The sequence below is a fragment of the Filicampus tigris genome, chromosome 22 (assembly GCF_054856515.1).
Source record: "Filicampus tigris isolate MCC_2025a chromosome 22, RoL_Ftig_1.0, whole genome shotgun sequence".
Lineage (NCBI taxonomy): Eukaryota > Metazoa > Chordata > Actinopteri > Syngnathiformes > Syngnathidae > Filicampus > Filicampus tigris.
Genome location: NC_141238.1, coordinates 3,672,992 through 3,696,558, shown reverse-complemented (window position 1 = coordinate 3,696,558; position 23,567 = coordinate 3,672,992). Strand labels below are relative to the sequence as shown.

Here is a 23,567-nt window from a genome sequence, read left to right as displayed (position 1 = left end):
CAATGTCGGATGAGTGACGGGAGCCATTTATTTTGGAGATGTAATCATCACCGAGTCAAAAACAGGAGGATGAATGAAGCTTTAATGTCACCTTGAAATGAACCTCCAATTAAAATAATAATGCAATAAACATTGGTCAGGCCTAAGTTGTTGTTTTTTCTGCTCATTGATTTATCGACAATTATAACCAACATGAGTTATTGTCATTGGTTAAAAAACAAAGGGAAAAAATACGTTCATTTACATTTTTTAGCCATTAAAGCAACACTAGGCAATTATTCGACCTTAATAAAAAAAAAAAAGATGTCACAACTCTTTTGATGAAACACTGACTTACAACTAGTTGAATGGTACTTTTGTCATGCCCTGAGGGGGTGTGTATCGTTTTTTTTACCCTTTTTATGATATCACTAATTGTACATGTTTTTCTACAGCCACCAGATGAGCTTCAACTATTTAAAATGAAAATTGTCATTCATATAGTAGGCCATGAAAGGCCTTTCGGAAAGGATTACTGCACATGAAAATGCTTCCGTGTCCAAAAATTGATCATGTAAGTGTTTCGTTGACAATGTAAGCCATTTTACCTAAATTGTATGATTCAACCCGGTAAATGTCAAGAATTTGTAAAATGCCATTTTCATGGGTTTCAATCGGCCAATTAGATGTGACGCGTGATGTGATTTAAAGAGCTGAAGTCGGCAAATCCGACAAAAATGTCATCATATTAGCTAACGTGATTCAAAAGACCACCCTCTCTAGAATATTAGCTGAGATGCTAACATAGCAGCAGTTCCATAAGACCTGCACATGGCAAAACAGCTTTCCCTAGCAACCTGTGACAATTTAGGCTTAAAAAAAAAAAATAAATAAAAACCAATGAGCTCTGTAAAGTGAAGAAACAATCAACACAAAATTCGAGCTTCTTGAAAATGAATCAAAATGGCTCCCGTCATGCCTCATTGTCCGAAATGAATTCAAGTCAAATCTCTCATTGCTCGGGTGATTAAAATGACGAGCGGTCCCGTTGCGGCGGTCGTAGACGGCTACTCGGTGTCAATTAAATCCTCAAAGAGGCTCAGTCCCTCTCCGGCAATGAAAATGGCCGTAAAGTTCCCGTGTGGCCTGGGGGCCTCCTGTAATGTCGCAGCTTAGATGGGGACCAGCACCTGCCAAGGACACCTAAAAAAGGATTAGCTTCATGCTAAATGATGCAAAGAGTGAAAAAGGAGTGAAAGGAGGTTGACGCAAGACATCGCTGGGAGTCCCCCCCCCCCCCCCCCCGAGTTATTTCATGTGTTTTCCGACCTGTCTCGGTTTACTTTGGTACAGGTGTAGGCAGCTGTTGCATCATCGCTTTGTCTTCCCCCTCCTGGTATTTGCTCAGCCAGTGAGTTTTAGCAGCCGCTGACAGAAGGTAATTCACGAGAGGGCGAGCGCCATGACAGATCTAATAGGATGTCACGTATTCAAGCAAGCTGGCGTGCATTTGATAGCGTCGCGTTTGTATCCACGCGTCGCTGTCTGAAAAACTAAGCAGTAGCGTAATAGGGAGAAGTCGAGCTTAGGAAATTTCGCATTTGACAAAAATTGCGGTCAAGAAGGCGACGGTCACAAATGTGCTCAGTGAGCTGCTGGCATATTAGCTCATTCTTTTCAGAGGATAAAGACTATATGCCTGCTTGCATGTGTGTTCAAATATCTGTTGCTCAAATATTCAACTACCAATGTGTCGCCGCTGGTTTTGTTAGCTTGTCTATGTGTGTTAGCATTAAGCTAGGAGACTTAGTCGAATACATAATGTGTAACCCTCACCATTTTATATTTAGTTTGACGGTAAACGTCAACTGGGAGTGGCAATAAACAATTTGAAACCTCGTTCTGAAGAATTACTTCCAATTTGCCGAAGTCAAACACAATCCGGTTTGAAGGAGTGCGTGAGTCTGGTCGCGCCCATCTCAAGGCGTCACTTTTGCAGATGATGCGGCCGTTCTTGCAGCCCGACATCGCACTCGCCTGACGTCACATTTTCACGGGAATTAGATTTGATCCGAATCATCTCCGGGGCCCGTCTCTGCGCCTTGACTTCAATATGCTTGGGAAGGCGGCGGAGATATGTCGCCATGGCAACTTAATTGCTGTAAAGCGAGGGTAAGGATTAAGTAAGACAGGGGGGCTTTTCTCTCTCATTTTTATAGCTTTTATCCTGCTCAGAGTCGCAGGCACATTAGATTGTGTGAAATGTAACACAGTACGAGGAAATAAAAAAAAAAAAAAAAACATCCCAATGTTGGTGTAAATCTCTTCCTCTTTGTTATTTTGTGGGCTCACGCTTACCGTTTAAAGGCCTGTGGCTGAGCAGCGCAGCTATCATGTTCTGTCATGATTGCGCGGAGCATTGTAATAAAGTCTGCTTTGAGGCTTGACTGGGAGCGCTAATTAAAAAATAACAAGGTTAAATCATCCCAAGCACTTTTGTATCATTGTCGCAAAAGACGGCGACTCCTCTCGAGATGGCAATTAAAACACACTCGCGCGCAATCAAGTCGGCGGCGGCGGCAATTTGACTCGGTTGATATCAGCCGACGAGCCGAGGATACAATGGCGGCGGCGAGCCTCGTTCTGTCCGCAGGTGGAAACGTTCGTTTGGACCTTGAGGGGGGGAACGTGTTAATTGTCTACTTTCCGCCGCATCGTGTCAATGTTGTGGCCAGCTCAGTGGGGAGTTTTCCCTCCTTTTTGTCAAACGTGTGCGGGCAAAATGGTCAACCCTGAAGATGGATCAAAACAGATGGATTTTTTTCAGCAAATTTTTGGGACTTGACCTCCCCGTTAATGAAAATGCAACAAATAAACTCGTGTTTTCTTTCACATCTCAGTCGGAATATTTTAACCCATATTGCGTTTGTGTAATCAGAGTTGATCCACTCATTTTTAGCCATCTCTCGGGGGCGGCCATTTTGTCACTTCTGTTGACTGAAAATGACATCACAATTGCTCAGGGCTCAGGTAATGACCAATCCCGGCTCAGCTGTTTTCTGAAGCCGAGCATCTGTGATGTCATTTTTAGTCGACCGGAGTAACAAAATGGCCGCCCCCTGAAATAGCTAAAAATTGGTTGATTGTGCTGCTTAACTCATATTCCACAAACGCAACAACTGTGGTTCCTTCGAGGTTGTCCCGTGTTTTTTTTTTTTTTTTTTGGGCGACCTCCCAGATGAGTTCCGGCTGTGCTCTTGGGGTCATTTAGGTAGTCTGGCCGCTGCTGCTCCATGTTTTCTCCATTGTTGATGACGCCCATCAACGTGGTTTGTGTAGCCCTTTCCAGATTGATAGCCTTTTACTTTATTCCTCATTCGTTTGCGGGAATAAGAATTTGAGACGTGCGTAAGTACTTGTTCACAGCAATGTCACTAGCAACCTATCAAATTTTCTTCTGTTTGGTTATTTTGAGTTTCCAGTCAAGGGAATGAAGCGCGCACACTTGACCGGACCGTTTTTGAGCGTTTATTTGTGCGGCGCCTCGCCTCCCGGCAGCCATTGTCCGTGTTCTCCGCATGTCCTTCGTCCCAGGGGTGACGAGTTTGAGCGCGTGAAAGCAAAGATATTTTTAGCAAGTGAGTAACGCGGCTTCTTCCAAAAACATTTTATGGAAGTGAATTTTCACTGATGTCAGGGGTCAAGTAGGAAACAAATGGTCCTCCTAAAAAAGTGCGCGTTTTAGCCTAAGGATAAACAATTTTGACGCATGCATTTCTGACTATGTAAGGCTCTGTAAAAATACTTTCCATCAAGAGCGCCCGGGGTCGCCATTTTAGATGCACGTCCTTTCGCTCGACAACTGATCCATCCTAACGATCGGCGAGGCAGGAGAAGTAAAACTGTCGTGTATTAAGCGTGATTAAACCTCCGGCTGAAATGAGACCAGCGGGTAACACGTTTAACGGCGCCGTCATCGACCTCTGTCTTAGCTTTCTCCCCCCCCCTCTCCCATTGCAGATGTACATCCAAACCACCACCCTGACCATCTCGCTCAGCCTGTCGGCCTCCGTCTCGCTCGGGATGCTCTACATGCCCAAAGTCTACATCATCCTCTTCCACCCCGAGCAGAACGTACCCAAACGGAAACGCAGCTTCAAGGTAAAGCCCTGCCCTCCAGCGTTTTGCAAAGTCTCAAACGGGATCATTCCTAAAACACCGCCGACGGTGCAGGCCATCGTGACCGCCGCCGCCATGTCGGGGAAACTGTCGCAGAAGGGAGGCGACCGGCCCAACGGCGAAGTCAAGACGGAGTTGTGCGAGAGCATGGAGACCAACAGTGAGTAAGAGAACACAAGTTTTATTGCCATTTTTATACACACACACAGTTAGCCTTGCAACAGCTACTTGTAATTGAATATAGTCAACCCGGAAATGTTCTATGCATTCCCACTAGTCTAAACACGGCATTCTGATTAATATTGCGTTAGTGGACTTTTAGTTAGTCAACACAAGCATATGTTCTTTGCAGGCCCGCTAGTTGAAACAAGGCATTCTGATTAATATTGCATTTGTGGAATATGAGTTAAGCAGCAAAATCCAGCCGTTTTTAGCCATCTCTCGGGGGGCCGCCATTTTGTCACTTCTGTCGACTGAAAATGACATCACAGTTGCGATGTCATTTTCAGTCGATAGAAGTGACAAAATGGCCGCCCCCGAGAGATGGCTAAAAATGGGTGGATTTTTGCTTCTTAACTCATATTCCTCAAACGTAATATTAATTAAAATGTCTTGTTTCAACTAGTGATCCTGCATAGAACATATGCTTGTGTTGACTAACTAAGAATCCACTAACGCAATATTAATCAGAATGCCATGATTAGCGGGGGTGCATACAACACGTCTGGGTTTAACACACAAATAAAAACACCATAGATTCTCATCCAAATGTACAGGTAAATATTTATTTCTGTAAGTGAATTGTCACATTCTGTCTCGCAGCTTCATCCACTAAGACGACATACGTCAGCTACAGCAATCACGCCATCTGAAGACGGGGGGGTCTCAAGACAAAGAGGAAGAACTGATTGCACACCAAACCGAGAAGGACAGGCAACAAGCATGAGACATCACCGAGGTGGCGGCCTGCCCATGAGCGACTCTGTTGAAAATATAAGAAAATAAAAAGGACAATGTGACATATATGACTGGACTCATTCAAAATGGATGAAAAGGGGGGGGGGGGAATACTGACACCATGTATCCACTGTATGCATACGGGCCAGAAACAGTTACTTAGAGGGTGGAGTCACCCCAAACATATTCTTTTCAAGAATATGTTCTATGTGCCTCCACTCGTCTAGACGCGGCATTCTGATTAATATTGCGTTTGTGGAATATGAGTTAAGCACCAAAATGCACCCACTCTTAGCCATCTCAGGGGGCGGCCATTTTGTCACGTCTGTCGACTGAAGATGACATCACAGCTGCGTAGGACTCGGGTGACGACCAATCATGGCTCAGCTTATGTGAACAAGTGAGCCGTGATTGGTCGTTACCCGAGTCCTGAGCATCTGCGATGTCGTCTTCGGTCGACAGAAGTGACAAAATGGCCGCCTCCGGAGATGGCTAAAAACAGGTGGATTAACTCATATGACACAATATTTATCAGAATGCCTCGTTTCAACTAGTGGGCCTGCATAGAAAATACTCTTGGAAAAAAATACGTTTGGCTTGACTGCCCCTTAAAAAAAAAAGAGACAAATCTATTAGGGATGTCACGATATGGTGGGTATTAAAAGCATCCACAAAGCATAGATGACCTAAAATTACTTGTTAATTAGCGTTGGTCTTAAACACCCATTATAGGTGACAAAAAATGGAATCAAATTAAACTAACCACTAGAGGGTGCTAGAAGTGCAGAAGTTGAAAACAACTTTGAAACAAATTTGCTGCTATTAATATTGTGGCCATTTTAATATCACGATATTACCAATATTGTGACATCCCTAAAACCTATGAGACTAAACATGTTTGTTGTTCTTCTCTAATCGTAAGTACTTTTTGTGGTTGTGACAATTTTTTTCATTCTTGTCTCACCGTTGTCGATGAATCGTCCTTGCATACTGAGATGAGTGTGTTTCCTCCCACTGTCTTGGCTAACTGGGTTGTGAACCTGTAACACACCATGGTCGACGCATGCCGCTTTTGATACCAAAAGGAGATTTATTTATAATAAAGGAATGTTTTTGCAAATACCTGGACTGCTCTCTCTTCATATAAGCAGGAAGTGCCACGTTCACACTTAGGTTGAACGGTAACTGGGTTATGTCTTTCTTGAATCCACCTGAAGCCTTGGGAAACACAAACGACATTTTTCTCAGCAATTTTTGCACATGCTGTGGACGTGCAACCCAAACAAATATTCGCTAGTGTAGACAACTCTTGAAAAAAAAACTCACCCTGGGTACTCCCGCAGCCCACCAGATAAGGAACGACAGCGCCCAAGAGAATACGCCAGCACTGGAACCCTCCACTGGAGCCACACCCAAAAAGCAGCCCAGGCTGATTGACCCTGAGGACATAGGCACAAAAAAAAAAATGATGCTATTACAGACCCTCTTTTAACATAACATTTGAAAAAAATATGCAAATAAATTCCTGGGATTGAATGGCAGGACTGTGAAAAGACAAATACATTCGTCAATGGCAGTGAATGAGTGCAGTACATTTGCATGCAAGTTTTCAAGTCACACATTTATTGAACTTTGATGTGCAATGCATTTCATTTGAATCAATACTCAACTAAAAGTATTTTTAAGCGCCATGTTACTGTCCAAACAGCTTTTTTCAGTGGCTTAATATGAAATAGTCTTTCTGGGCAATAAACCCATCTTCAATTGTTTTTGATTAAAACTTCATCACTTTACGGTGGTAACCGTACATTTAAAAAAAACAACAACAACCCTAATTGTCAATTATTGTTAATAGATGAGTTGCGTCTGCACATTTTGATCATTGCTCGCAGCGGAACGGGCGAGTCGGAAAGAGAGGCCGAAGCAATTCCATTTCTTCACATTTACTTGACAATAGGAATGAATTTGAAATGGCCCCCACGTCTCCTCTGCTGGTAAAATTGTGTCAGCGTGCACTTTGACGGGAGCTTGTCCTCCGTTGATGGCAGCACGCACACCATCATTGCGTCCAATCGTAATTGGAAGTTCAATCTCAGCTGTTTTTTTTTTTTTAACGGCAGACTTAGAAAGAAAAACAAACCCTTTCGGTTTTCCGGACTTGGGGGGGGGGGGGACCGTGGGAGGTCCCAAAACGCTTTCTCTCTGATATGCAAATTGGCTGAGATAAATGCAACCGGTTGGCTTGGCTTTGTTCAGGCTCTCTCATTAGGACAGCTTCACAATTTGCAAAAATACTACTGCACAGCATTCGCAACTTTCTTTGAAGAAGTCACGGAGGTACTGGCAAATATATGAGTAATTGACTAGTTGGGTCAATAGTAACTCACAAATGAATAGTCTCTGCGTAACTATTAAGGTAGATTTGATGGCGTTTGGGAGGACAAAGACGTTTTGGGCCGCCGCTGTGAGTAAACATGGTCAAATGCGCAATCAGTGGAATTGTGCCGCGATTGCGCTGTGTGACGCGGTTCCACTTCACACACAGCAGGGCGCTGAAGCAGAACTAAGACTTTAGCTAATCCTCATGCTGTGATAACTCACTGCTGCACAGCGAAAAAAAAAAAAAAAAAATCAAGGAAAACAATACTTCGATAATGATTCGATCGAAATATATTGCACATTAAAGTTCCAAGTGAGATTGTAATTTGAGAATCACAAAAGCGTTTGTGTCGGGTTTGCCCGGGAACAAAATTGGCAATAAATTATTCAAGCTGTTGCAAATTTGAATGCGGCCTCGTCTGCCGGCCTGCGCGATCCTGAGATTAGGCCAAATTAATGGGGAGGAAAAAAAACCAAACAAAAACAAAGAGAAAACAAGAACAGTATCCTACTTAATTAATCGTAGATAAAACTGGGGGAAAATTGCAAATTGTATGGGATTAGTGGATCTGCATCTTGTTTTGTTCGTGCACATTTTGCACTTGTTTGCTCAAACGACTCTGCCGCAAAGTTCCAAGCCGTATTTTGTCACTCATATGCGATTTTTATTTATTTTTTTCAATCACGCGATGGGTACTATTGTTTTTTTGTGAATGTCTTTTTCAGGTACATTCCTGCCACCTTCTAAGTCTGCAAGGCAACGGCCCTTTTTGCAGTTGTGACTGCGCTGGGGTCAAAAGGTCAGCGTGAGGACGCACACGCGGAGCGACCTCTGGGACCACCTCCGAGAGTACAACATGTCCGAAATCAGATATTAACACAAGGAACCCCCGAGAAAGGTCGCCGAGATCTGGAGATGAATGCTAATTGGTTCAAAGCGTTACCATGCTCCATTTTGATTGGCCAATGGCCCTGGAAGTAGTCACGCTTTGAATCGAGTTATTTTTTGGGGATGGGATTATGGAAATAAATAAATAAATAAAAAAGGCACATCATCTGCATACGGAGGCTGTTTTCCATAATGTGGGCGACAGCATCTGTTGAGTCATCTGACTGCACCTTGATGTAGAATCGATGTATATTTGGAGAACGTTACCTACCAAGGCAGAGACTTTGGCACAAAAACGGTATTTTTACGTAATAGCTATTCTGTATGACATGCCATGAAGATGATCAAATTAACAAGGTGGGCCAGGTGTGCCCACGTGCGGGTAAACGTGCGTGTTTACAGCGCTATGCTAAACGTGTCCGGTCGTCTCCCGTGTCACCGGGAGCCCCCGGGCTCACGCCATGACGTTAATAGTTTGACAGGCCCCGCTGCTCCCTTTCGCTCCCTCCGTCTGCTCGTCTCGCTTCCCTGTGGCGCTGCCACTCTCCGCCTTTTGTCATCTCATCCCGCCGTCGCACAAACGCAGGTTGTGGCGTGCGCGGGAGGTTGCCCCACAACACTCGGGAAAAACACTGCTCCGCGGCGCTTTGGCAAACGCGACTTTTTCGGCCTTCTATTCAAAAAAACGCGGCTCGGATTTTTGAGCGTCAACAATCGAGCGGCTCCGATTGAGGCCATCGGGAATGCGCTCATTCATCCTGTCATCCTGTGTCGACAGTAACCTTAGTCACCATTCGTGACGGTTAGCTGCAGAGCGTCATGTGCAGTCACCAGTCGGAATTAAAGCTGACCCCAAATTGCTAAGAGCAGGCTGCTATTCTTAGATGCAGTACAATTCACTCTTGAACAATACAATATTTTGCATCTATCAAAACAAAGAACAAAACTGAAAAGGCTTACTAGACCATTTTCTTTTTTTTTTTTTAAAAGACTTATTATACATCATAGTTATATATATACATATATAAAAATATATATATATGTGTATATATATATAATTTTTTTTTATTGTCATTTTTACTCTTATCGAGAAACGAGGTAAGGGTATACGCTTACCTTTTTTTCTAAAAACGAGGTAAGGGTGTACCCTTACCTTTTTTTTGAAAAACGAGGTCAGGGTATACCCTTACCTTTTCTTTGAAAAAAGTGGTAAGGGGGGACCCTTACCCTTTTTTTTTTTTTTTTTTTTTTTCAAAATAGGTCCTTACCCTTTTTAAAAAAAAAAATAGCTTGCAAGCTATTGTGCCCGCTTCTTCTAAGAGTTTTTTTAGCAATTTGAATTTTGCGACGCTAGCTGACCTGTCAAAATGCTTGTAAATAGACCTCCCCGGGAAAATTGCATTTTCTTGCCATTTGCGGATGGGCTTTTAGCATTTAAATAAAATGTTTTCTGCGTTTGTAGCAAGTGTTTTTGTCACCTGGGCAGACTGTCTGTAATGTTGACATGCTTCACCAGTACGGTCATTTGTCTTGCTCATTACTAAATATCATTTTTTTCGAAAAACAAGGTAAGGGGTGACCCTTACCCTTTTAAAAAAAAAAAAAAAAAATAGGTAAGGGGTCACTTTACCCTTTTTTTCATTTTTCAAAAAAAAGGTAGAAAAGGGTTATACCCTTACCTCGTTTTTTAATTTTTTTTTTTTTTAAATAAAAAACGCCTTACTATACATGATTATTTTTCCCAAAAAACGCCTTAGTATACATGGTGGGGTTTTTTTTCCTGAAAAAAAACACCTTACTATTCATGGTCTTTTTTTCCAATAAAACACCTTACTATATGTGGTCATTTTTTTCACAAAAATCACCTTACCATACATGGTCATTTTTTTCACCGAAAACGCCTTACTATACATGTTTTTTTTTGTTTTTTTTAAAAACGCCTTACTATACATGGTGGATTTTTTTTCCCCAAAAAGTCCTTACTATTCATGGTTGTTTTTTTTTCTTCTTCATTTACAAAAAACTCCTTACCATACATGGTCATTTTTTTCACAAAAAACGCCTTACTATACATGGTGGGGGTTTTTTCCCCAAAAAGTCCTTACTATTCATGGTTGGTTTTTTTTGTCTTCATTTACAAAAAAGGCCTTGGTATACATGGTTATTGTTTTTTTTTTCTTTTTCTTTTTTTTTTCTTTTCAAAAAAACGCCTTACTATATATACATGGTGGGGTTTTTTTTCCTGAAAAAAACACCTTACTATTCATGGTCGTTTTTTCCAATAAAACACCTTACTATACGTGGTCATTTTTTTTCACAAAAATCACTTTACCATACATTGTCATTTTTTTTCACCAAAAACGCCTTACTATACATGATTGTTTTTTTTTTTTTTTTAATTATTTTTTTATTTATTTATTTATTTATTTTTAAAAACGCCTTGCTATACATGGTGGGGTTTTTTTTTCCCAAAAAAGTCCTTACTATTCATGGTCGTTTTTTTTTTCTTCATTTACAAAAAACACCTTACCATACATTGTCATTTCTTTTCACAAAAAACGCCTTAGTATACATGTTTTTTTTTTCTTCCAAAAAACGCCTTACTATACATGGTGGGGTTTTTTCCACCAAAAAGTCCTTACTATACATGGTCGTTTTTTTCAGGAAAAATTCTTTACTATTCATGGTCGTTTTTTCCACAAAAAACGCCTTAGTATACATGGTTGTTTTTTTTTTTTCGAAAAAACGCCTTACTATACATGGTGGGTTTTTTTGTCCCGAAAAAGTCCTTACTATTCATGGTTTATTCATTTAAAAAAAAACACCTTACCATACATGGTCATTTTTTTTTCACAAAAAAAAACACCTTACTATACATGGTTGTTTTTTTTTTGTTGTTGTTGTTTTTCCAAAAAAAAACGCCTTATTATACATGGTCGTTTTTTTCCAAAAATGTCCCACACAAGACTGGCAATCAGCCTTCTGCTGTCAATCTGTGCACAGAGAACATCAAAAACCTCCATGAGAGCAAAACACATTTTTCACCGGAGTGGGCCTTGACAGAATGTGTCTTCAGTGCGCGATCTGTCTCAGAGGCTTCGGCATATTGTACACTGGTTCGGGGAGCTCGTTTACATAAAAACTACCAATCCGAGTCCAATCAGCGCAGCCATCCAGCGTGAATGATCTTCTGCAGACATCTGCCCGCAATGATTCATAACCTAAACATTCATCTCAGCTTCCCTACGCAATTTCATGTAATGGATCTTCACCCTTGGTATCAGAAGTGACAATGGGCTTGCTACATCATGCCCGGATGATCGTAATGGCTTCAAGCCAAATTTCCCGTCCCAAATGAGACGCCATGTTTGAGATGGCTTCAATTATTTTTTCGTAATTGTGTGTCAAAGTGACCCTTTTGACAGGCCATAAATGAAATACAGTCTTTTGGAAAATAAGTGCCACGACACAAAATACCTCTGTCAAGCTATCAAGTTACATTTGTGACACAGTCCAGGAAGGAATTACACTAGGGGTGTGCAAACTTTTGTGCTCAGGGTCCACATTTTATTTTTAAAGCCGACAGGTGGGTCAGATCATTTGCAGGTGAGGTCAAATAAAGTAAGCAAATGAAACGAGGGGGGCGGAGGGCATCTGAAAAGTCTAATATCGTATCCTGTTAGGTGTTTTTTTGGGTTGGACGACTATTTAGCTGAGCGGACCAGAACACGTCTCGCGGCGAATGCGTCTCTATGGAAACGCTCCACTTTTAATAGAGGAAGGAGGAGGACGAGGAGGGCGCCTCGGCTTAATCTTGTTTGGTGGTCATGCATAACTTGACATCATTTCCAGGAAAACAGCAGGCTTCACAACATTCGCAACATAGTTGATGGTGGGCGTTCACAAAAATTATATTTAGCAATGAGCAAGACAAATGACCGTACCGGTGAAGCGTGTCAACATTACAGCCCGGTAGTCGGCCCGGATGACAAAAACACTTGCTAACAAACGCAGAAAACATTTTATTTAAATGCTAAAAAGCCCATCCGTAAATGGCAAGAAAATGCCATTTTTCCCGGGAGGTCTATTTTACAAGCATTTTGACAGGTCAGCCAACATTGCAAAATTCAAGTTGCTAAAAAAACTCTTGGAAGGCGCGGGCACAATAGCTTGCAGGCATGCCCAAAAAAAAAAGAAAAAAAAAAGAAAAAAGGACATGATTTTGCTGTTCCCGCCAGAACAGTTCACCTTATCTGCTCGTTGCATGAGCAAGATAAGCGTGAATGTTGTGATGATAGCACATTGAAGAAACACTGACTGAATCATAATTAAGTGTATCATCGTTTCCTCCCCAGCAACGACTATCTGAAGGCGCACGAATGTAGTTTGACTTGACTAGAGAGTACGACTGATGTACAGTCGCGTCCTGTCTTACAAATTTAATTAGGTGGCAGATGACACTTGTAGCTAAAAGCCCTTTTATCTCAAATCATCTTCTGCCATTGGAATGAACGGAAATGACATTCATTAAAAGCCGCATTTTTTCATTTTTAAGAACAAGAAGAGCACTCGTCGGTCACAAAAGCACAGCAACAACACCGTTTCATAGAGTATAGATCAACATAATAAATATGTGCTGCGCAAGCACTAAATCCATAAGAGGAAAGAGAAAGTAATTCTTAAAGTTATTTTGAGCCTTGCAGAGACAAAACCAAGACACTCCCTCCTTTGTCGAGAAGGAACAGAGCAACAGGAGTCACACTTCAATCAATGACTCATTAAAAATCAAGCATTAAAAGCTGCGTAATGGAGATGAAGCCGATGAATCATTTTAACTAGTGGAATGAACGCGCTTGTAAAGTGTTACAGCGCAACTGCGGCCTAAGCTCCGATTTGTTCCGGGGCGCTCATCTCTCACGACTTTCCGATCAGACGGCCGGTAGTTGGATCTTCTCGTCCGACGTGTGTCAGAAAACAAGAGGAGAAATCGAGCAGTCGTGTTTAAAAAAAAAAAAAATATTCGTTATATTCTTCTGATTAATCGGTTATCGGAATTTTGTTTGACCACGTACTGGAATCGGCATCGCCCCTAGGAAATGAGAAAACTGGCCATATGTGCACATAAAAGGCGTTTGCCCGACAACGTTACAATATAAGGAGAGCCGATACAAGAGCTATACGGCAAATTATGTTTTGATTCTGTTTTTTTTTTTTTGGGGGGACCACAAACCACACAAGTAAGTCATCAAATGTGCAATCTCACTGCCAAGGAACGACGGGCTGACTTCACAAGGTCATGTGAAGGGTACAAACATCGGAGTGTTGTGGCTGCGCGCTTGCACTTGAGCTGTCCCCCGGGTGTCGTCCGTCAACAATGTCCCCGGCGAGATCAATAACAATACGTCCGTCCGTCCGTCCGTCCGTCATCTGCAGCTGACAACACATTCAAACATGTCCCTCACAGCATAAGTTTACAAAGCTGTTGTAATGCATACATTTACAATTCATGTTTTTTTTTTTGTAATGTTTCGTTCATTCTCCTACGCTAGCTGTGACTTTTTTAACCGCGATTTTCCAGTAGAGTTTTTTTTTTCCATGTAAACACTCAACATTCCAAGAAGGTCAATGTTACAGTATTGCATCATTTCTTGATGGAATGTACCGCTTTGATCCAATGAGATACTTCCGCTCGTTGTCTCTTTAGGGGGTCAATGACTTTTCAGAACATTTCGTTTTTGGCCTTGGAAAAGGTACAAACGGCCGCCTTGGGACACTGTAATTAGTCCTAAGGGATACATCGCTTGTAGCTTGAAGGAAAGGAGTGGGATCTACTTTTAACTCACTGTTTCGTTGCCTTCATATGCGACGGTCTATTAAAGTGTGTGAAGACGCAACAAGACGCGAGCCTCTAAGAAGCAGCAACGTCAGAAAGAAGGAACAAAGGACAAGTTGAGAGAAGTGCGCCGAATAAAGGAATATATTACCCCCCGCTGTGCTCTTTTTCTTGTCTGCATCACTTTGGCTGCAAAACAGACCGAGTGGGATTTGCGTCGCCTGTCCCTCCCAGGACGCTTTGCTGCCGGGCCGGAGTCAACGCGAGCCACCGACGGCCAACGGCAACGTTTCAAGCGCCACGCCGGGAAGCACCGGCAGCAGCAGATTCCACTTTTTCCTTTGAAACGTTATACCCCGAGTCTAATCTCGTCCCCGGCTATCAAGTTAGCAATTCAAATCACAAACAATGGCGCGGATGCTCGCAGCGGTCTCCGCGACACCCCGGGGCGGAAAGCCCTCGCCTTTGCAAATATTTGTAAATGTCATCGGCAAAGAGGTCGAAAAACACCATTACCACTTCACCAGTGACATTTGTGTGCACGAGGGTGGCATTAGACAGCAAAACTGCTTACACTGGGGGTCAACTGGCTGCAGACCGTAGGTGGCGGGAGATGCTCGCGTGGCATTTGTTTTCTTGGCCGATACGATTCGGAAAGGAAGGATTAGCGGAGAAATTGGTCGAAAAGTATGTTGCATGAGTCTACTTCCTGTTTGTCAATGATCTTACTCCATTGAAATGAATGGAAATTCAACACTGACGCTATCCATGAGCCCGTGGGCGGCCTTTTGCAATGTTTGTTAGCATCAAGATAATCTGACTTGTTAGCCAAAGCTCAAGCTACTTTTTTTTTTTTTACATTCCAGACCCGTATAATAAAAATAATTCCCTGTTCACAATTCTACAGTATAAAAAAAAAAAAAGTATACTATACTAAAAAGTCTAGTAAAGTATAAAAAGTGATTGTAAATCAAATCCAAAGTGGATGAATTGCATTCAACTCTCCAACTGCTACACTTTCACAAGTTCCTTTTCTCCGCCGCCCTTGTTCGGGAGCACGCGTTTGGCTTTCAGGAGGTGCCGCTGTCCCGTAGGCTGAGGCAGGAATTATATTGGGCCTTAACTAGGGGTTGCTGTGGACATATTAAAAAACTATCAATCTCACACTTTATGGCTTGCCGCCGCTGGGGCTCAGGGCTGCCTCACTCATTACCTCAACCCCGCTCACTGCACATCCTTCATGCCATCGCCTTCAACTGACACGTCCCTAATGCACCGTATGCCGCGAACTAATGCAGAGTATTATTTAATCGTCAATTTAGTGCCAATAATGCAATTATGTGCCTTCTCTGTGCCCTGATCCTAAAGGGATCCCGAGGCAGTCCCAGGACAGATTGGATAAAATCCTGTTTTTGCTGAAAATGTGCCTGGAAAACCTTGAATATGCCTGCAACACCTCATCTGACCTATTTTTAACGGCAGCAATTCCACTCTAAGGAGCTTCCAGAATCTGATTTACAGCAGAAGCACTCTCTCACCTCAAGCAGATGAGTGAAAATGAAGGGTTTAGGGGTACATTAGTGTACAGTATAGTAAGGTGTTTTTTGGGAAAAAATGACCACATATAGTAAAGCATTTTGGGGGGGAAAACAACCATGTATACTAAGACATTTTGGGTAAAAAAAAAAAAAAAACAACATGTGTACTAAGGCATTTTGGGGGGAAAAAAGGACCACGTATAGTAAGGCGTTTTTTTTTTTTTTTTAAATGACCATGTATAGTAATGCACTTTTGGGGGAAATAAGGACCACGTATGGTAAGGCGTTTATTTTTTTTTTTTTAAACGACCATGTATAGTAAGGCATTTTTTGGGGGAAAAACGACCCAAAATTGAGTTGTAAGGCGTTATTTATTTTTTTTATTTTTTATTTTTTGAAATAAAAAAAGTAAGGCATTTTTGGGGGGAAAAAAGGACCACGTATGGTTAGGCGTTTTTTTTTTTTTTTTTAAACGACCATGTATAGTAAGGCATTTTTTTGGGGAAAAAAGGACCACGTATGGTAAGGCATTTTTTTTTCTTTTTTTTTTTTTTTTTTTTAAACGACCATGTATAGTAAGGCATTTTTGGGGGGAAAAAACGACCACGTATAGTAAGGCGGTTTTTTTTTTGTTTTTTTTAAACGACCATGTATAGTAATGCATTTTGGGGGAAAAAAGGACCACGTCTGACAATGTACTCACGCCATAAGTTACTAAACAGTGTTTCATCATATAGCGCCAGTCAGCATCATCCGTCAACCACAAAGTGTTTGCGCTAGCCGTCTGTTCAACTGGAGGAAAACACATCAGTGTGTAGCGAAAACTGCAACTCCCCTAGCAATGAAAAAGCAAACGCTGTAATATGATCATAGCAAGTTGGGATTTGACGAAGGCAATCGAAGTGCGCACGGAAGCGCTGCCGTGCAAGGTTATAAATCCTGAAAATGGGTAGCAGGCGACCGAGGCCAAAGATGTGCAAAGAAACGGAGTCATTGATTGCCGATGCTGTTGCTCATAAATTTCTTAAAACAAATATGAAGAATGTTTTCAAATACGTGTACGCAATATACCATCGACATAATTAGCTGGGCATAGCCTCATGCATAAATGCACTTATATTACACTGTAATTTTGACTTCATTGATGCCAAAAAAAGGTGAGGACTGAATACATAATGTGGGGGTTGGTAATGTTTTTTTTTTTTTTTTTTTTTTTTTAAATCCAAAAAGCAGGCAAAAATATGACAACCTGTGATTTTATCCAGGAGGAAAATATCCAATTAAGATATACAGCAAGTCTGCAATCGATTTTAACTTGTTTCGTTGGGGAATTAATCGGTGGGAAGTCAACCGATGACCACAACGCGAACAACATTTTTATTTCCGATTTATGAATAGTCACGGCGGAGCACGTTTTCCTTTTTTAATGAGATCTCACAAATGAAATTCGAAATATTTGGCCAACCCAAACAGCAGCAATTTTAGGTAGTGAGCCCCCGTTGCGTTTTTATAACAAGCATTATATGCCGCTTATGAGTATAGACGTATTCAAACGTTGCTCTTTATAGGCCGACAGTTTTGTCAGCACCGTTCCGAAGCGACACTCAATTGATTAGCACAAGTCATTTTATTTTTTCATGTAACAATTTCCGAGTAGGTCCCATTGGTATTCTCTCCTGTTTTGTTCTCCTTCAACACGGAGGAGGAGGAGGAGGAGGAGGATGCTCGGCGGCGTTTTGAGATCTGAAGGGCCTGATGAATAACAAGTGAAATTCCTTCCTTAATTCTGACAGTAAATCTCCACACAAACTTGCAGTTTCTGGCTCTCGCGAAGTCTCTGAAAATAATCTGAAATGGACTTGCCGCAACAGCCCTTCTGGTGTGTGCGGGGTCAGGAAAATCAAATTGTGGAGACACAGGCAAAGACGACTTTCACCACTAAAAGACTCCGTAAGACGCAATAATATTTAGGGCCCAACCCATTTTTAAGGCTGATGCAGATTCCGATACATGGCATAATAAAATTCCGATAACCGATTCTCTCTCTCTAAAATGAATAGAATTGCCCTTAACACTTATAACAACAAATATATGAATTACAAGCAGAAAATATGACTTTATTACAATTCTTTGTCATTTTGTATTTATAATTGCCATTTTTTAGCGGGAGGGGGGTGTTTGAATGGCATTATCATTGTCTGATGCTGTAAAGTCATCATGAGTTAAAAAAAATTAAATAAAAATAGATGATACCCGAGTAAAACATTAGACAGTTGCAATCATTACAAAGGATAAATAATATATGCCTTTAAGTATCGTTATATTGTCTTTCTACAGCGTTGTTGCATTGTTTGTGTTCATAAATTGCTTAAAGCGTTATAGATGATATTCGCTAGCACGTCTATGGAATTTTGCACTGTGTGTTGGCATTAAGCTAGCGCACATTCAAAATAATGTGGTAGTTTTAATAAACCATTAAAACAGAGGGCACTTTAGCTCTTCGTGAAGAAATGTCACTATGTGATGTCACTAAATTACTCGGCCCAAATTTAGCGTTTGTTTCTCCATTTTCTTTTTTTTTCAGAGCGCAATGTCATATCTCAAGAGCATTGAAAGTCTGGTCATTAGAAAGTCAAAGGACCACTGTATCGACGACTTGTTTGTTCACTCTTATCCTGACTCCTTTGACTGAACACAAAAGTGGGAATATAAAATGCAAATATTTCTTTGAGGAGGCAATCAGCCTTTTTTTCCTGGCTGACATTTTGCTGTCAAAACCCGAAAAGCACAGTTGGAATGATGTTAATTAACACATTTTGCATCGAATCCGACACACTTCCAAGCTGCCGGTGTGATTGCTAAATGCGGCAATTGGAGTGGAAGTGAATTACTTTTCCATCGCATGGAGCCGGACAAAACATCCACTATGGGAACAGCTCAAAGTGAAGGGGGGGGGGGCGAGGGGGAAATCCACAGCATACTTAATAATAGGGGGCTGATTGTGAGGAAATAAATATGCGCCTCATTGGAAGAATAACCGACTATTTCGCTTTGAGTTGAACATCTCACGTCGCACGGATTGGTCTCGAAATTCCCGCATTGGGGGCCCGACGCACGGTAAATTTTCCTGGGAAAAAAACTGCTGCGCCAAAGTTAATTAGTGGTTGCAAATAGTGCAGTAGAGACAGGTTTGTGCGGATATGCCCACAGGCATTAAAAAAGCCGCGCGACCCACCTCCACTCCGACGATTCCCTCGCTGCCCACACACTTAAACCACAGCGTCGGAAGCTGTCTCCTCTGTCTCCCGACACACCAGCAAATGTTTTTTTTTCCCTTTCCCGAGGCCGCCTAAGTGGAGCGGTCCACTGCAGCCTAGCCCCAGTAATTAACTGTCACAACGTTTCAAAACTAACAAATGGACTTTGTGTCAAGGAGGGCCCATTAATTTACTGGCCCGCACTCGTCCATCCTGTGCCTATTATCTCCATTACGGCCGACTTTCATGTCCGCGGCGCCCGCTTTCTGCTCGCCCTCCCGTTTCTCCCCTGCTCGCATTTGCGCCCATTCGCTGCAAGGTTGCGGTCAACTTTCAACGCGCAGGGGAGACTGTGCCTCGACGGGGACATAGCGAGTCCGTGCTTGGGCTGAACGAGTCGGAAAAACAATCTTCCCGTAAGGCCGTGATTGCGATTTAATATGAGATTTTTTTTCCAAAGGGTTCTTTAGGGTAAGCTAATGCTAAAATAAAGGCAAACGAACCATAAGTTCAAATGAAAGCCGTTGATCTACTTCAATCAGAGTTGTTAACTTACTAAACACTTTGACGGTCTTTTAACCAACTAAAATTAAGCAGAGGTTGCCCCCCCCCCCCCAATTTGATTTGAAAATTGCATTCTGCTACATTGTGATGTCAATTTCAATTCGATCAATCGTCCGGCCCGAGTCGGTTCTCCATCTCCCGTGAAACAACAGATGCGTGACTCATATGAGATAATGCAACAAGCCGCGTGGGTACAAAAGTAGGGCTTGATACGCTTCATCCGCGCGCAGTATTTCCCTCCCGGTCAAACATATATAAAGCCTCATCCCGCTCTTCCACACTGGCACGACAACCCGAGGCGACGCATCATCTATATGTGCCGCTCAAACGTGAGGAAAAAAACAGGAGGCAGTCTAAAACGCAATCGGGCCGATACGTTGGATTTTGTTGACGTTAAAGATCTTCTGCCGAAGCGAAATGATAAAATCCCAAATATTGGGCCGATCGTCCTGTTTTTTTCAGAGATTGAATGGGCACAAGTGGAGCTGTACGCATTTTGGCGATGATTGATCAGTTGTTGTTGTTGGTTTTTTTGACATGAAGCTTTGTCTATGGAGAGGAAAACACTTAAAATCCATAAAATCCCAAATATTGGGGGCAATCATTTCAGCGCTGAAGACTTTTGGACTGTCCCAAAAACGGGAGGGGACAGTCACCCGTGAGGCAAAAACTAGCGAATGACACGCATGCTTGGGCATCGGCTCGATTTGGGCATTCGTCGCTCTTCAAAAGGTATCTTTCCGCCAAAGGTTCTGATCGGAGAGAGGGCGGAACCGAGTCCCCCGCGTTAGTGGCGCCCAGTCCCGCTTGCTCCTTGCTGGCGAGACCAAAGCATTTGTGACGGCTCGGCGCCTATTGGAAACACTTTCAGCTCATCTAAAGTAGCCGTTTGCCGCTTTCAAAGGGCAGGCGGTTGCGGCGTGTTTACACAGCTTTGCTGATTAGCACATCAATGCAGGTGGAGTGTAATGTTGCCTTCAGCGGAACAGAAACTAAAAGCCCCGACGACCTCAACTCCGTCAAACACGCGTCAACCAGAAGTGCTTCCGAAACGCTCCTGTGGATGAACCCGATGAAAAACGACACGTCAGGTTCCACTCTGGCGTAGAGGAGAGGCCACGTGTGATCAATTTAGCCTCAGACGCCTTCATCACCGCAAGTCCTTTGTCTGTTTGCTAATCAATATTGTCATTAGCGCCACGTGGTTTGACTGCGATTGTGCGTGTGCGGCGGGGGTGGGTGGGGGGGGGGGCGGTCGCCTCGTTTTCTTGCCCGCAAATATGTTGATGGCTCTATGAAAACAGGTGGGCACAAGATGCCTTTTCAGTTTGTGTCGTATGATTGCATGTGCGTGGGCACACAAGAGCAATTCTGGCATTATCCTGACCAGACATAAGCACCGTTGCGCAATAACTGCGCCTGCATGCATAATGTACATACAAATGTGCGTGTGTGTGTGTGTGTGTGAATGTGAGATGGTACTAAGGACTAAGGTCACGCGCCAACATTAGTCATACTGAACAATATGGATTTGAATCTTATATTCAATGAAAAAATTCGAAGCCAACTAAGTAGCCCCCAAAGTATTCTATTAAAAAAAAAAAAAAAAAAAGTAGCTCACTAGTGACGGGACATTATGATTTCCGAGGAATGCTGAAGAAGTGCTCATTTGAAAAAGACTGGCAGAGACGTACAGAAATGGGATTAGAGGTCATTTGAGAATATTGGCAAAGCGTGCACAAAATGGCGGTCCTTCGCATTAATCAGTAGCAAAGAAGTACAGTCGCTCGCAATATCAAAAAGGTTTTGTGACCAGGAACGTAACGAAATGTGAGATTTCTACATCAACTCATTCACTGCCAGGCATTCTCGGACCCTCTTTCACCCTAACGTTTGGAAAAATGTGGGGAAAAAAAAAAAAAAATAGTTCCTGGGACTGAATGGCTGGACTGTGAAAAGATGAACAAATTCGTCTTTGGCAGTGAATGAGTTCAAATGTTGGGATCCATTTTATTTGTACTTTAAATAAAATAGGGACTACAGCTCATTCTTTACTTTTTAGATATCCAGTTGATGGACGGTGTAACTGCACACCTGTTAGCATTAACGTTATGACGATAACATACATCTATTGCCGGATTTGAATTGTTTAAGGCTAATTATTTGTCCACAACATGATTTGCTACCGACAGTTTTTCCCCCCTCCCCTAACTGATGTTGTTTTAACGTGGGGACAATGAGCAGCAGTGATCTGCACGAGAATCCGTACGAATAAAGAAAGCGACGCAAAACGCGCTGACTGGCAGCGGAGAATCAAACGACAGTGGGCCTACTTGAAAATGTGTCGGAAAAGGCGCGGCTCTTCTTCTCTTTGAAGGCTTCCCTGCTGAGAAACGCGCCGTCTGTTCCAACCACAAGCCTCCCCTACGCCTCGCTTTGCTCCTCCACCTTTGTTTCCAGCGCCGCGGCAGACTGCCGCTCCTCACTTTCTCCTCTCCGACTCCCGCCTCGGGAGCCGGAATACCAATGGAGCGCCGCTTTCTGTCTCGCCCATTACGGCGAGCCTGTTTGCGACACGTATGCGTTCGCGCCCATTCGTGCGAGAGCAATGAAAGAAAGCCGCCCACGCAATTACACAGCGCTGCGCGTACTGTAAAGATGCGGCGGAGCTGTGACACGTTCACTCGAACGCACAATGGCATCTAAATACATATTCAAGTTGTACACGCCGCCTTTTACTTCTGTATACAGGCTGCGCGCAGCTAATATACTGCAGTGTGCTTAAAAACAGTCCAAAAAATAAATAAATAAATAAATAAATACTGCGGGTACACGCGCCGCCATGTCGCTCCTCCAGAACGCCAAAGTGACCGCAGGGCTCGGTTGGCATTCTGTTGAGGAGCAGCCATTAAATGTCACCCAGCTGGCGACTGATAAAAAGATGGAAACAAGTGGGCAGCAGTACCCTCCCGCCGCCGCCGCCGCCCCCCTCGCGTCACTTGTCGTCGTCGCAGCTAAATCCTGCTCTGTACACTCAGGGGCCATAAGATTAGGCAGAATCCAATTCAAACAAAAGATGACAATACTCTATGTATGTATAATATATAAATACATGTGCGTATTTAACAATGATTGTCATTAGCAGTAGGGCGGAACGACCGAATGTTTTCCCCCTTACAACATTGGAATAGGGCAAAAATTCAGGAAAAGCCGCAATCACAAAGGTACAATGTTTTTCAGTCAAAAGTCAATCACAACAAAGGTCTCTTATCTTAAATTCAACAAGGGAAGCACATGAGTGTTGATAATGGAATTTCCAACTTGTTTTTTTTTTTGCGGACCACGGCGGAGGGCCTTTTAGCACGACCCTGCTATGCATATGCGTTTATATATGTCTGTCTTTTCATTGGTACGCGAGGACCTTTGGCAAGTTGGGACCGTCACAAACCACAATTCCGCATCTTGGCTAAACATCCGCCGACTTTCTCGCCTCGTACATTAGTATGAGCGCGTTCATCCCATGTTACCATGGCAACAGCAGTAGCAGGCCAGCAAAAAGAATGAACGGGTTGAGAGAAAGAGCACACCGCCCCCCCCCCCCCCCCCCCCCCCCAAAAAAAAGAGTGCGAAAGGGAGTGCTAACGAGTTGAGAATTATGGGAGAGAAAGATAGAAGGTGACAAAGCGAGGAAAAACACGACGACGGCGAGGCCGTTTCCCTGATTGAAGCCGTGTTCTTTTCTTTTTTGTCCACATTGCTGTGTGCTCACGGGGCCAATCAAAGTGCGGCGATAAGGTCGGGCCATTCAGCCCCCTTGACTCACACTTTCCCGCCCGATACGGACGTCACGCGGCGAAAGCGCATCGGCGTATTGTGCTGCCGGGATCCCTGTGACGGCACACATCATCTTTTACACGCTAGTGGGACATTGTGGCCTTGTGGCGGCCTCAATGGATGACATGTTCCATCCTTGGGATGTACACGCTGTTCTC

General features: G+C 43.0%; 2 protein-coding genes across 15 annotated transcripts in view; one reads left to right on the top strand and one right to left on the bottom strand.

Moving 5' to 3' along the window:
• grm8a (glutamate receptor, metabotropic 8a) overlaps positions 1-5,181 on the top strand; it is a 112,132-nt gene extending 106,951 nt beyond the window's left edge. For 2 of the 3 annotated variants that reach the window (XM_086022973.1, XM_086022975.1), the window contains exons 12-14: positions 4,000-4,140; positions 4,213-4,318; positions 4,981-5,181. In XM_086022973.1, the coding sequence (XP_085879099.1) occupies positions 4,000-4,140; positions 4,213-4,318; positions 4,981-5,030 (297 nt within the window). In that variant the 3' untranslated portion in view covers positions 5,031-5,181. Of the gene's footprint in view, positions 1-3,999; positions 4,141-4,212; positions 4,323-4,980 lie in introns of all 3 variants that reach the window. The other variant, XM_086022976.1, reaches the window with a different exon arrangement.
• LOC147126536 (uncharacterized) overlaps positions 4,924-23,567 on the bottom strand; it is a 112,936-nt gene continuing 94,292 nt past the window's right edge. For 6 of the 12 annotated variants that reach the window (XR_015084824.1, XR_015084823.1, XR_015084826.1 and 3 more), the window contains 4 exons: positions 6,442-6,554; positions 6,239-6,333; positions 6,080-6,155; positions 4,924-5,140 (listed from right to left, as the gene is read on the bottom strand). Coding sequence is in view for 6 of the 12 variants with exons in the window: in XM_086022987.1 (XP_085879113.1) it covers positions 6,306-6,333; positions 6,442-6,554 (141 nt within the window). In the remaining 6 variants the exon portion in view is untranslated. Of the gene's footprint in view, positions 5,141-6,079; positions 6,156-6,238; positions 6,334-6,441; positions 6,555-13,696; positions 13,817-21,908; positions 22,134-23,567 lie in introns of those variants that run through there. The other 6 variants (XM_086022984.1, XM_086022983.1, XM_086022985.1 and 3 more) reach the window with 2 other exon arrangements.